Source organism: Bos indicus x Bos taurus, chromosome 24 (genome assembly GCF_003369695.1).
Source record: "Bos indicus x Bos taurus breed Angus x Brahman F1 hybrid chromosome 24, Bos_hybrid_MaternalHap_v2.0, whole genome shotgun sequence".
In the NCBI taxonomy this organism is placed as follows: Eukaryota; Metazoa; Chordata; class Mammalia; order Artiodactyla; family Bovidae; genus Bos; species Bos indicus x Bos taurus.
This window is the reverse complement of record NC_040099.1, coordinates 46,402,884-46,415,282: the sequence shown is the minus strand read 5'-3', so window position 1 is coordinate 46,415,282 and position 12,399 is coordinate 46,402,884. Positions and strand designations below refer to the sequence as shown.

At 50.9% G+C, this 12,399-nt stretch overlaps 1 protein-coding gene across 2 annotated transcripts in view; it reads left to right on the top strand.

Annotated features, from left to right (window-relative positions):
• LOXHD1 (lipoxygenase homology domains 1) overlaps positions 1-12,399 on the top strand; it is a 120,878-nt gene that overhangs the window by 54,350 nt on the left and 54,129 nt on the right. For both annotated transcript variants that reach the window (XM_027526129.1, XM_027526130.1), the window contains 5 exons: positions 2,003-2,119; positions 2,792-2,954; positions 6,406-6,560; positions 9,807-10,016; positions 10,109-10,244. In XM_027526129.1, the coding sequence (XP_027381930.1) occupies positions 2,003-2,119; positions 2,792-2,954; positions 6,406-6,560; positions 9,807-10,016; positions 10,109-10,244 (781 nt within the window). The remainder of the gene's footprint in view (positions 1-2,002; positions 2,120-2,791; positions 2,955-6,405; positions 6,561-9,806; positions 10,017-10,108; positions 10,245-12,399) is intronic.

Genomic DNA, 12,399 nt, shown 5'->3' with positions numbered 1-12,399 from the left:
TTGTAGGGCTATAGCTGGGAAGGATGGAGGTGGGTGGGAGCAGGGGGACATTTCTCAGGCGGTGCTGATGGGCTTGGCCGTGGCTGTCAACGGTGTGTGTGTGTGTGTGTGTGGAGGGTGTGCAGTGCTGGGAGCTCTTCCAGTTCATTCCCAGGTCACATCTGTCTAGGCTTATAGAGGCTCCACATTTGGTGAATGGTTCAATCACTCATTCAGATGCCATACATTCATCAGGAGTCTTCAACTACCCTGGGGCTGACTGCCATCTCCTTGTAGCACTGAGTCCTTGAAGGAGCAGGCCAGGCAGAAAGCTCCTCAGAGGGGCTGCCAGGAAGCTCAAGTCTGCACACCCTCCTTAACCTCGACCTGTCAATGCCAAAGACATGAGTTTCGTGGGCCACCCATGAGCCAGGGCATCTGGGTATTACTTTGTTTCCCTGCCCTCTTTTCCCTTTACCCCGATTTCCTTGTCTGTTTCCACCTGTGATTGCCCAGATCCCCATAGGGATGAGGCAGGATGGGAACTGACACATCCAGCTCCATTTCAGGGAAGAACATGACACATGAGAACTGGGAGAGGCCCACAGGCTCCCAGAGGCCCTAGAGTGGGGCCTGATGGAGGGCAGCCTGACGGAGAGAGCCAAGGAGGCAGGTGCCAACCGTGTGGATGCCTTGCCTTGTGTCTGGCCACCTTGTTGCTTCTTTTGAAGGCTCTCAGGACAGGATCTGGGAGTCAGTCACTCCTGGCTGAGTCCCTCTCCAGCACCATGTGCCCACAGGGTCCAGACAGGATAGATGAGAGACGGCACCTCCTGAATTTCAGGGACTCTTCATGCCTGCACGTATCACTCTTTCATTCAAGGGGACTTCCATGCACTCCTTGGTGGCTGAGGTGTGAGAGAACCCAGCTGACTTTGTCACACACATTTCACAGACGAGGAAGCAATCTTTTATCCTTTCTGCCATTAGGTATTGAGTACAGAGGTCAAGGGCTCTGTTCTGGGTTTTGGGGATGCCGTGATGAGCAAAACAGACGTGGTGCCTGCCCTTATGACTTTCAGTGATGGAAAAGAAGGCTTCACACAAGTAAAGGCAAACTTCTGACTGTGAGAAGTGCTGGTGTGTGTATGTGTGTGTGTGTGAGTGATAGGATGCTGTCAGACCTTATCATGAAGAGATTTGAATTTTTTGAGGTGATCAGGTCCTTACAGCTCAGTTGGGAAAGAATCTGCCTGCAGTGCAGGAGACCCGGGTTCAATTCCTGGGTCTGGAAGATTTCCTGGAGAAGGAAATGGCAACCCACTCCAGTATTCTTGCCTGGAGAATCCCATGGATAGAGGAGCCTGGCGGGCTACAGTCCGTGGGGTCGCAAGAGTCAGACATGACCTAGTGACTAAACCACCAAGGTGATCAGGGGCTTTCCCTGAGTAAATGATCCTTGAGTTGAGACCTGAATGATGACGTTGGGCAAACACTGGTTTAGGTAAAGAAGAAGAAAGGGAAGGGGCAGGGAGGGCTGATGCAAAGGCCCTGTGGCAAGAAAATGTCAGGCTGGAGGGACTGGAAATTGAATGACACAGAAGAGGAGTGGCTGGAGATGGAAGCAGCCCTGAGGGGCCAAGGAGAAGGTCAGACTAGCAAGGCAGGGCTTGGGCAGAACCAGAACTCATCTTCAGCTCTCAAGCCTCTGCTAGTAACAGAAGACTGGGGGCTGGGCTCCACCATGAAAAGGGGTATGGCCTCCCAGAGCTTGAGTGAACTGAGTTCTGGAGTCTAGGCTGATGTTAAGTTGGGGAGACGAAGGGAGGTGTGAGCACAGCATGTGTAAGGAAGGGAAAGCAGGGGCTGATTTGACCAAACAGGAGGGAGTGACTGGGAGAAAGTGACCCCTGGAAGTTCAAAGGGTTTCTAAGGTAGATGCCCTCGGGAGGCAGAGTTTTGCTGAGGTTGTACTTTCCTGGACTGTTCAATCAACATCTCGTGTATTTTCTCCTTCCCCAAGTTAGAAGATGTGGGAGAAATCATTGAAAAAATTCGGATTGGCCATGATAATACGGGCATGAATCCTGGTTGGCACTGCTCCCACGTGGACATCCGCCGGCTCCTCCCAGATAAAGATGTGAGTTTCTGACTGGTCCATCCTGCGGTTTCTTTTGTCCCATTTCAGAAGAGATTCAAGTCAGATTTCTTATAAGAAACTGCAGCCTTTTTAAGTTGAGATAAAATCATCTAAGGAAGATTCAGCCAGTTCATGCCAAGTGCAGGAGCTAAAGCAGGCCCAAGGCACAATCTTTTAAAACCTTCAAGAAAAAGGGTCTGGACAGCCGTGTCTCTGCTCCTCACCCCCAAAGCCGTGCTACTAGTGAGTGACCAAGTGTGTCCTTCCTGCAACTCAAGGTCAACTCAGAGAAAGAAAGCCACCCACACAACTTGGAAAGCATTCTTAAAACCACAGAATTCTAAACCTAGGGAGAAGTTTAAAATACAGACTCTCCCCTCACTGCCAGCTGAGTCTTAGTCTCTGGGATGGGGTTCGGGTATCCATTTTCAAGTGACTTGGGGAATTCGACCTTCCAGAGCCTCCCCCTGACATGGTTTGGAAGTGCTTTAAGTAAGGCTGGATCTGCTGGAATTGGGGCAGGGCTGGGGCCTCCCCTGGGGCTTTTGCATTATCAGTGGGGCTCCGTCACCCTTGGCCTTGGTCCCCATGAGTGTTGAGATGGGTGATGAATGACTGAAGTTGGTAGTTTCCACATGAAGGGCTCAGTTTCCTCCTTTCTCCTCACCCCAGGGTACAGAGACCTTGACTTTCCCTTGTGATCGATGGCTTGCCACTTCGGAGGATGACAAGAAGACCATTCGAGAACTGGTCCCTTATGACATCTTCACCGAGAAATACATGAGAGATGGGTCTTTAAGGCAAGTCTACAAGGAAGTGGAGGAGCCTCTGGACAGTAAGTGTGGGGTGATCGCCCTCATCACCATCAGCAGAACGAAGTGTCCCTCGTTGGACACTTGCCTTGTGCGGGGCAGAGCCTTTGCACCTCGGAGGCAGAGTCTGTAATTACCTTCACTCCACAGAGAGGGCAACTGAGGCTCACAGAGGTTACACAAGCTGCCAGAGTTCACTCAGCTAATAAATGGCACGGCTGTTCTTCAGAGTTGCAGCGCCCTCACCCTGAGTCTCGTGCTCAAATCCTCCCCTGGTCTGACAGTGTGATCCGACATCCACGTATGTGCTCTCCTGGGGCTGGACTCAACTGGTCCTTATTCTCTCCCTTTGCTTAGTTATTTGGCTACTAATCCGCTGGACTTGGTCCTCTCTGCTCTTGCTGGATTCAGCTGTCCCTACCGAGTGTGAATCAGATAGCTTCCCGGCTTTGTACAGAACTGTAACTCTGGTGTTTGTTCTCAGGAGGCTGGGTGCAGCTTCCGTGTCCAAGGCCATGGGTTTCTTTTCTGTGTGTGCCAGTCACCTTTTCCTCATTGATGAGGCTCTTTTCTGCAGAATTTGCACCAGCCTGAGCACACACTTCTTGCCCTCATTCCTTTGCTTTGGAACCACCATTTTCTTTCCTTTATTTATTTTATTAATTGAAGGATAATTGTTTAACAGAATTTTGTTGTTTTCTGCCAAATAGCAACACTAACCAGCCATAGGCATCCACATGTCCCCTCCCTCCTGAACCTCCCTCCCACCTCCCTCCCCATCCCACCCCTCTAGGCTGTTACAGAGCGCCAGTTTGAGTCCCCCCCCAACCCCTTGGCTATCTATTTTACATATGCTAATGTAAGTTCCCATGTTACTCTCTCCATACACCTTCTTACCTCTCTGGCTAGTCTCTGAATGCCCTTCTCCCTTCCCTTACTGGGTGGTATTGCTCCAGGCTCAGACCTCAACCTAAACTAAGCCTCTGCTGTAGCTGTGACATTTCTTTTCATCTGAGTTGCCACTTGCTTAGAGATAAAAACAAGTGTTACCTCGATGACATGCCTTTCCCACATCCTTTTCTCTGAATGTGTTTTACTTTGAATCTGGGGGATCATTTCCTTTTCTACTTGGATCCCAGAGGATGCGCTGGAAAGCTGTCCTCACGGCACCCTTGGCTGTTCTGTGTTAACAAAATGCTACGAACCCCTCTGCACTGGGTGGTGTTTCTAGGGAAACATCTTTTCACGGAGAGCGGGGTGGCCTTGGTGGGATGGGGAGGGAGGAGGATCCGGAAATAGCCGGATTTGACTGCACGACCGACCGTGCTGCTCAGCACCCAAAAGCTGAGTCGGTTTTGCTAATTCCCAAAAGGACTGGAGAGAGCAGTGAAGGGCAGGAAGGCCATTTAAATCACAGCCCTGGGGACACCACACCCCACTCTGGGACAAGGGTCTCCTTTGAAAAGGTCCCACCCAAGTGTGGAGCAGGTCTGAATGAACAGCCAGGAAACGGATGGGGAGAACAAGTGAGGAGGGTGGGGACAGTCGACTGCTGTGTCCAAACTCCGGCAAGATTCCTAGTGTTACCTCTTGTCATATCAGCCAGCCAGGTGTGGGTCACGTTGACTCCTTTAGACAAAAGAAGATGTTATTAATGTGTGTGTGAAATGCTGGCTGGATTCTGCACTGAACTGAGCAAGTTGGGGGCCGGGGGGCCAGGGTTCAAGTGTGCCCAGTGCTGGATCCTACTCTCTAAGGGGACAGGCCTCTAGGAGCAGGTCTCCTGGTGCACCAAGGAGGGAAGGCCAGCAGACTGCTGGGTTGGGTGATGGAGATGGGACGATGGGAAAGGGGGCGGAGCTCAGGACTGGATGTGAGCTTGTGGCCTGTGGTCCAGTCCAAGTGGACACAGGGATGTGGGTTCAGAGCTCAGAAGGGACCTGGGCTGGAGATACAGCCTGGGGAACTCACAGAAGTTGACACCTGGAGCGTGCAGGGTGAGAGCTACGGGAAGCAGACAGAACTGGAACACATGGGCATCTGGGGCAAGGCAGATGTTTAGGAACCTATAAAGCTGCTCAAGGAGCAGAAAGAGGCAGAAGGGGAGCAAGGAGGAATAATGCTACGGATCCAGGGGAAAATGAGGATAATAATAGGAACCGTGTTGTGGGCGTGAGCGTGTTCCATACCCACGGGCAGAGCAGCTCACGTCACCTCACTCTCCTGCATTTAGTTCCATGCGATTCTGAGCCCACTTGCATGGGCTGGTAAGAGTGTCCATCTCAGTCACTGCAGGGCAGGGGTGTCCCCTTTCCTAGGGTCTTATAAAAACCCTGAGGCTCACAGCAGGGACCTGGCCCTCAGTCCAGGTTGGGGACAACCTTTACTTCTGGCCTTCTGCTTGGTGAGACTGTGGCTGCTGGCTGTCAGCCAGCACACAGGTTTCATTTCTCTGGGTGGCCAGAAAGGCTTCTCCAAGGAGCCCGGCTTTGTCAAAAGACCCTGTCTTCACCCTGGAGGCCTCCTTGCTTCAAGGCTTCAGACAGGCTTGGCAGCTGTCTCCTTCCTGGGTCCCTGTGGGCAGTTGGGGAGTTCCTACCACCATAGGCACTCTCGAACCCACACCTGCTCCCAGGCTGGGGAAACGAAACTTCTTCCCAGTTGGGTCGTTTTCACCTTCACCTCAAAGCCACAACTTCCATCCTTCCCCTTGGGGATAATCCAGCTAAGTCCCCTCTTCCTTGGCCTGAAACTCCAAAGCTCCTGGCACAAAGGACTGTGGAGAGGGGACACAGAATGCTTAGCCGTCATAGAAACAGATGCGTCTTCCCCCACCCAGGGTGGGGGGTTGAGTGAGTGACTACTTTATTCTTCCCTGATGAATGCTTAGCAGCAAAACAAAAACAAGACAGTGTTTGGTTTTATTTTCCTTAATAATCTGTAATAATTGTCACACCAAGTATTCTTTGAGCCCTTTCCAAAGGCCGTGGGAGACAAAAGAGTAGGTGACAATGATTGTGGCTGTGGTGGCGGGTGGTTCCCTGGAGCACTGGGGCGGGTTGGTTGAAGAGTAAATGCAAATAAGAGAAGAGACACTGAGGGGAATCTATTCTTTTAGATTTGGCATCGATACTGGTCACCCTCTGGCGGGAAGGCAGGTCCATGTGTCATGGCATTTAGTGACCATGGTGTGCACGCAGGGCAGGCAGTTTCCCGGGGTGGGGGTGGGGTATATGTTTTGAGGGATGCTGGAAAAGTCTCCATCCCTGGGGTCTCTTAGAGCAAACTTCCCACTGCTGAATCTGGCCAGACTTGTAGCAGAGCATGCATAATGGAGCAGACAAAAAGGACACTGCGTTCTCCTGCAGGCCTGGGCCACAAGCTGAACTCTGCCTACAAATCCAGTTCCCCCAAACTAAACAATGCCATCCCTTTCTTCCCTTTGTCTGTGTGTCTGTCCGACTGCCCACCCAGTTGTGCTGTACTCGGTGCAGATCTTCACAGGAAATGTTCCCGGGGCAGGGACGGATGCCAAGGTCTACATCACCATCTATGGGGACCTCGGGGACACCGGGGAGCGGTACCTGGGCAAGTCAGAGAACCGCACCAACAAGTTCGAGAGAGGAAAGGTAGGCGGGGCCCCCATGTTACCCCACCCCTCTCCTCTGGCCCTCTGTTCCAGGGGCCAGCTCCTCTTGGTCCCTGAGGCTGTCTGGGACCTTTGTGGGATGTCATTGACCCTTGGGGTGGCATCTGCCCCATGCATCCCCCAAGGGCATCTGGTCCCCCTCTCTCAGCCTACGCCTGAGCCCTGGGTCCTGTATGTGGAGTGGGGGTGGGACTTGAGTAGGCAAGAGGCCGTGTGAGCCCCAGGTTGCTGGCTATACGGAGCTGGGTCTTCTTCAGAGAATGTAGCTCACTGCACGTGGGTTATGAGTGTGGAGGTGAGCACCGCAGAGTGGGAGAGCTGCCTCGACAGAGGCTTGAACAAGATAGAGGTCTGGAGGGCTGGGTCTGCCATCCACTCGGTCCGTGACTGAGCATCTCTGGACTCAGCGTCCTCATCTGTGAAAGAAGGAGCCCAATGTGAATCAGCTCAGCTGTGTTGTGCAGAACTCTAGACAGCATGGAGGCCCAAGGGAGCCACGGAAGAGTGGGGGTGCAGATGGGCACCCGCCTCCTCCCACATGGGACCACTCTGAGATGGCCTATCTGTTGGGGTGGCAAGCAAGTGTTCTATTAATCAAGGGGCTCTGTGGCTACAAAAAAAGCATGAAGACCATCCAATTGGATAGTGGGATCCGAGGCCCTACCAGCTCTGACCTAACAGTGGTTTTACCAAAGGAAGATTTCCGTCCCCACTTGCTTCCCACCAGCCTGGCCCCTCTCCCTGCCGGAGCACCCCTCTCTCTGCCACCTTCACCCTTCTTCACTTTCAGCCTCCCTTCCTCCTCTCCATTCACCTAACTCTGCCAGAAGCCCCACAGGCCAGGCTACAGCCTGAGGAGGAGAGCCAGGCCGCTGGCTCCTAACCCCGTCTGCGGTCCTCCTCGTAGCCGCGTGTCTGGGGAGATAGATTCCCACATCAACCAGCTTGTGTTCACTGGGGTCTCCTTAAGCCCAAGCCTCAGCCAGGCATGACCTTTAGTGCTGAAATGTTCGCTACTTGGTGAACAGGAAAGTAACTCCGGGCCAAGGACAGCGGGTGCCATCTAAGTGGGTCTGCAGCCGGCTGGTGACTCCAGCAGCCAGGCCGCCTGTAAGAAGCCCTAGCCTGGGCTCGAGATCCCAGGGAAGTCGGGCCCCAGGGTTCCCAGAGAAGGTGGGGAGGGGAAAGGGAGTCCCCTGGGGTAGGCACCACCTGAGGAAGCAGGAAGGGGCTCTGGACTTCATTTCCCACCAAAAACTATCTGTTGAATGAATAAATGAGTGAAAGTATAAGTGAAGGTGATGCAATCCATTCTCCTCGGTGTTCAGGTTCAGATTTTTTCTCTCTTAGCAATTATGACATCACAAGAGAAGTCTTTGCCCCATTCTGCCTCATCCTTCTCCTCCTTCCCTCCCGTGTTGACATCCCGGTGGGGAAGCTGGAGCTCCTCTGGCTCAGTCACTGATGATTTCGGACTTTGTTCACTGCTGAGTATTGTGAAAGCTTCTGCTTCTCTAATCCTGTGCTCCAGATCTAGGAGTCACCTTGGCACCCCTCTCTCTGTCAGAACTCCCACCCACCCATATCCAGTCAGTCACCTGGTCTTGGAGAGTCTCTCTCTAAATGACCCTCAGATCGGCCCGGTCAGCTTTGTCATGCCTTCCTTATCATACCTTGCTTAGGGAACCCTGCACCAGACCTCTGAAATCCAATCTACCCTCCAGGCTTCCCCAGTTAATCCATCCAAAGATGGCAGAGTCACTCTCTCACTTGGACTCATCAAGGCTCCCCACTGACCCCAGATCTTGCCTGAGCCTTTCATGGGATTCCCAGATCTTCACTGCATGCCTCCCTAGCCTGTGTAGAAGTTCCCTTGGGCCCCAGTTTCCAGAATGGTCCACACTCTCTCCTGTGTCCAGGTCTTTCCGAGGCTCTTCTCTGCATCCGTGCGCATATGCCCAAAGGAAACATATAACACTGCTCTGCGGCTTTAACTTTTTACATAAAAGGTATCCTATATGGGTGTTTTTTTGCAGGCAATGAAATTTGAAATTTTTCTGTCAAGATAGTCAGACATGGATGTTGTTGGCTTGTTCTTTGTAACCACTGCACACATAACATTCCATGTACGACACTGCCATGGTTATTTACTGTTGCCCCAATCCTGGACACCTAGGTGGGTCCTAACTTTCCACTGTAAACAATTATCCTGCAGTAAGCATCCTTGTGTACATATGAAGGTGTGGAATTGCCATGTCGTAGGGTGTGGGCTCAGCCGCTTGCCAGCACTCTAAGGCCTGCACAGGTCCACACCTGCCGTCAGGGTCACACCATTCACCTGCACTTACCTCAGCCTGCAGTCTGACCTGCCCTGGCTGCTTGGAAGGCCCAGCTTCAGCTTAATGCCACCGCCAGGCAAGTCTTGCCAGCCCCGGCACTAGTGCTCACACAGGTGGCTACCACCACCACCTGGGCTGTCCTGAGGAGGGGCACAGGCATCCTATTATCCCTGGGTTCCCAGCTCTCAGTACAGTGACTTAGCATATTTTTTGGAAGGAAAGTGGGTGTCACCCGGGGTCACCTCTCCCACCTCTCCTTCCCTAAGCTCCTGCCAGCTGTTTTGATCCCAGTTTACCCCAAACCTAGAACTCCATATCTCACTGAGCAATCCTAACGGAATGCAAGCGCTCCAGAATACAATGTCACATCATGAAAGGTATAATCAGGGACACAGAGGAGGGCCTAGGTCACATCCCCACAAAATCCCTCATAAACTCACAGTCCAGGTGTCGTGCCTTATGCTCCTCAGCCTGGCCTGCACCGTAGCCTCTCCCCTTTCTGCTCTCCTGCAGCCCGGACTGGCTCCTCCAACTGCTGGCTTCCCCCTGGGAATTTCAAGGCCCCTCTCCTTATTCAGAAAGATACCACCTCTTCCATAGCTCTTATCATCCAGCCTCCTAGCTGACCTCAACCAATACTCCACATAACTCAGCATGTCCAGGATGTCCTCTTATCCCAAGAGGAGCTAGACTGTAAAACAGGGCAATTGTGGAAGCAAGGCCTTGGAATATCAAACTGTGTTGGGGATTTGGGCCTGGAGGGGTCCAGCCTGGAAGGTCTGTTCAGCCCAGCAATTAAGGGTGATGAAAGGTACTAGATGGATGGGGTTGGAGCAGGTGGAGGCAGGGAGGGGCCCCCACCCAAATCCACGAATCTGGACTCCCAGGCCGACACCTTCATCATTGAGGCTGCGGATCTGGGCGTCATCTACAAGATCAAGCTCCGCCACGACAGCACCAAGTGGTGCGCAGACTGGTACGTGGAGAAGGTGGAGATCTGGAACGACACCAACGAGGATGAGTTCCTGTTCCTGTGCGGACGCTGGCTGTCCCTCAAGAAGGAGGACGGGCGGCTGGAGAGGCTCTTTTATGAGAAGGTGCGTGAAAGGCAGGTGGGGCACCTGGGGTGATTCTGCGGAAAACAAGGTGCCAGAGGCGTAACGGGCCTGGGTTGTGCTCCTCCTGACAGGAGTACACCGGGGACCGGAGCAGCAACTGCAGCAGCCCCGCTGACTTCTGGGAGATCACCCTGAGCTCCAAGATGGCCGACATCGACATCGCCACAGTGACGGGGCCCATGGCTGACTATGTTCAGGAGGGCCCAGGTAAGCCAAGCAGAGAGCTCACATGGAAATGTGTTTAAACTATTCCTGGACAGGCCGTGTATTAACCTTACCGTCATTTCACTTACATGTAACATTTTGTAGTTTACACACAGGTTCCTCACATGCTATTTGCATCCCCACAACAGCTCTGTGAACTGAGATACATTGACCAAAAAAAAAAAAAAACCAAAACAAATAGACTGCAAGTTATTTCTCTAGTGAAAATGAGCTTATTTGGGATCAGCAGAGAGTTGCAACTTGGAGTCTACAACCAGGTCAAGCTACATGCAAGTCCCCACAGAGCAAGGGAAGGAGAACTCTTTCATAGAGGAGAAAAGGAAGTTGGGAAGGCTGGAGTAAACCAAGAGTCCACAGCTTTTCATTGGCTGAGTTGTTGCCAGGATAGAAGAGGAGTCTTTCCTGGGCTCTGTCTGTTGTCACAGGACATGAGAGCTCCCCCTTCTGGTTTCCTGACTATTTAATTACAGTTTGTAGTTTTTTGTCTGTTTTTTAAATTTTCTCCTCTTGACGGAGTTCTTTTTATGAAAGCATCACTGATGAGTCAGGTGTTCACTTCTCAGCAGGTTTTTGTCCCTCAGTGTCAGGAAGGACGTTTCCTGGGTATAGTGTCCCATGTTGGAGAGAAAGTGTACAGATTGGAAACCTAATAAGATCGCATTTGAGTAACAAGGAAGGAGGGAGAAATCTCAGGCATTTTTTTAATCCAAAGTCCATGTTACAAAAATAATAGACTCTGGAGTTTACCTGAAGCTTTCTATCTCCATCAGGGGTTTGGAAACACACTTCTGACAGACCTGATCTGGATATCTTGGGAAAGCTGTTTCATCAGTTGTTGTATGCTTCACTTCCAGGGAATATTTACTTTCATGTGACTGGATGATATACATGTCCGATCAGGATTTAATTGCCTTCTTTGTCATATGAATCCAAGAGTCTATTCCTTGGAGTTCAGTAGCACAAGTGTTGGTTAGCAGTACTTCCCAGAAGCTTTTCCAGCAAGATTGAAGATAGTCTTTTCCAATAAACAAAATATCCAGGTCGCAAGGCATAATGCTTAAGATCTTTGTCTCCAAAGAGCGTACCATGAAAAGATTGCTCTACAAATAACATGATTATTTTCAATAGAAATTGTATTAGAGTATCTCTCTTTTTATCAGTTGTGGATCAGAAAAAGTAGAAGCCAAGTACATTGGGTATACTGGGACCATCTTAAAGGGTGTGTGTTGGTGAGTTCCAAAAGGAGTGGGTCTAAGATTTAGAAGAATCAGTGGCAGTGCTTTTTGCTAATGTATTTGGAGGATTTCTACAGAAATTGCCATTGAATCTTAATAATGCTGTTAGTGCATTTGACTAAACCAGAGGATTGAGGGTGGTTAGCACAATTAAAGTATATTAAAACCAGCCAAATAGTGCAGACTTGTCAAAGTACCTGGGCTTCCCTGGCGGCTCAAATAGTAAAGGAAGCTGCCTGCAATGCAGGAGACCTGGGTTTGATTCCTGGGTTGGGAATATCCCCTGGAGAAGGGAATGACTACCCACTCCAGTATTCTTGCCTGGAGAATTCCATGGGCAGAGGAACCTGGTGGGCCACAGTCCATGGGGTTGCAAAGAGTTGGAAACAGCTGAGCGACTTAGCATGCACACACATCAAAGTACCTGACTAGCGAAATTAGTTCTTTAATCACTATGAAGTTTGAGAGGAGTTTCTCAAGTAGGTGTAATCTTCTCCAAAAGGGCTTTGTCCACAGAAGAGGCAGTAGTCTGTCTCTAGGGAAGGCTTCCATTCAGTGTGAAAACATACAGACCATGACTGAAAGATATTTATCTCCATGAGATGTAGGAAGTTGTATTAAACCCATTTGCCAGACCTCAAATGGTCCATTAGTAAGTTTACAATGTCCAGAAGCAATGCAAGCAGATTTTCCTGAGTTGTGTTTCAGAGAAGTGGAAGAGTGAGGTAAGCGCTTTTGTGGCCTTGTTAATGTTTCCTCACTAGTATTGATTCATGGATGCTATCATCTCTCCAGTAGACCAATGGTCTGATGCAGGTACAGCGGTGAGGAGTGGGGATTTTACTCTCTGGTAAGACTAGGTTGTTGTTTGGACCAAACCAAACAGCTTTCTCTTTTTTATC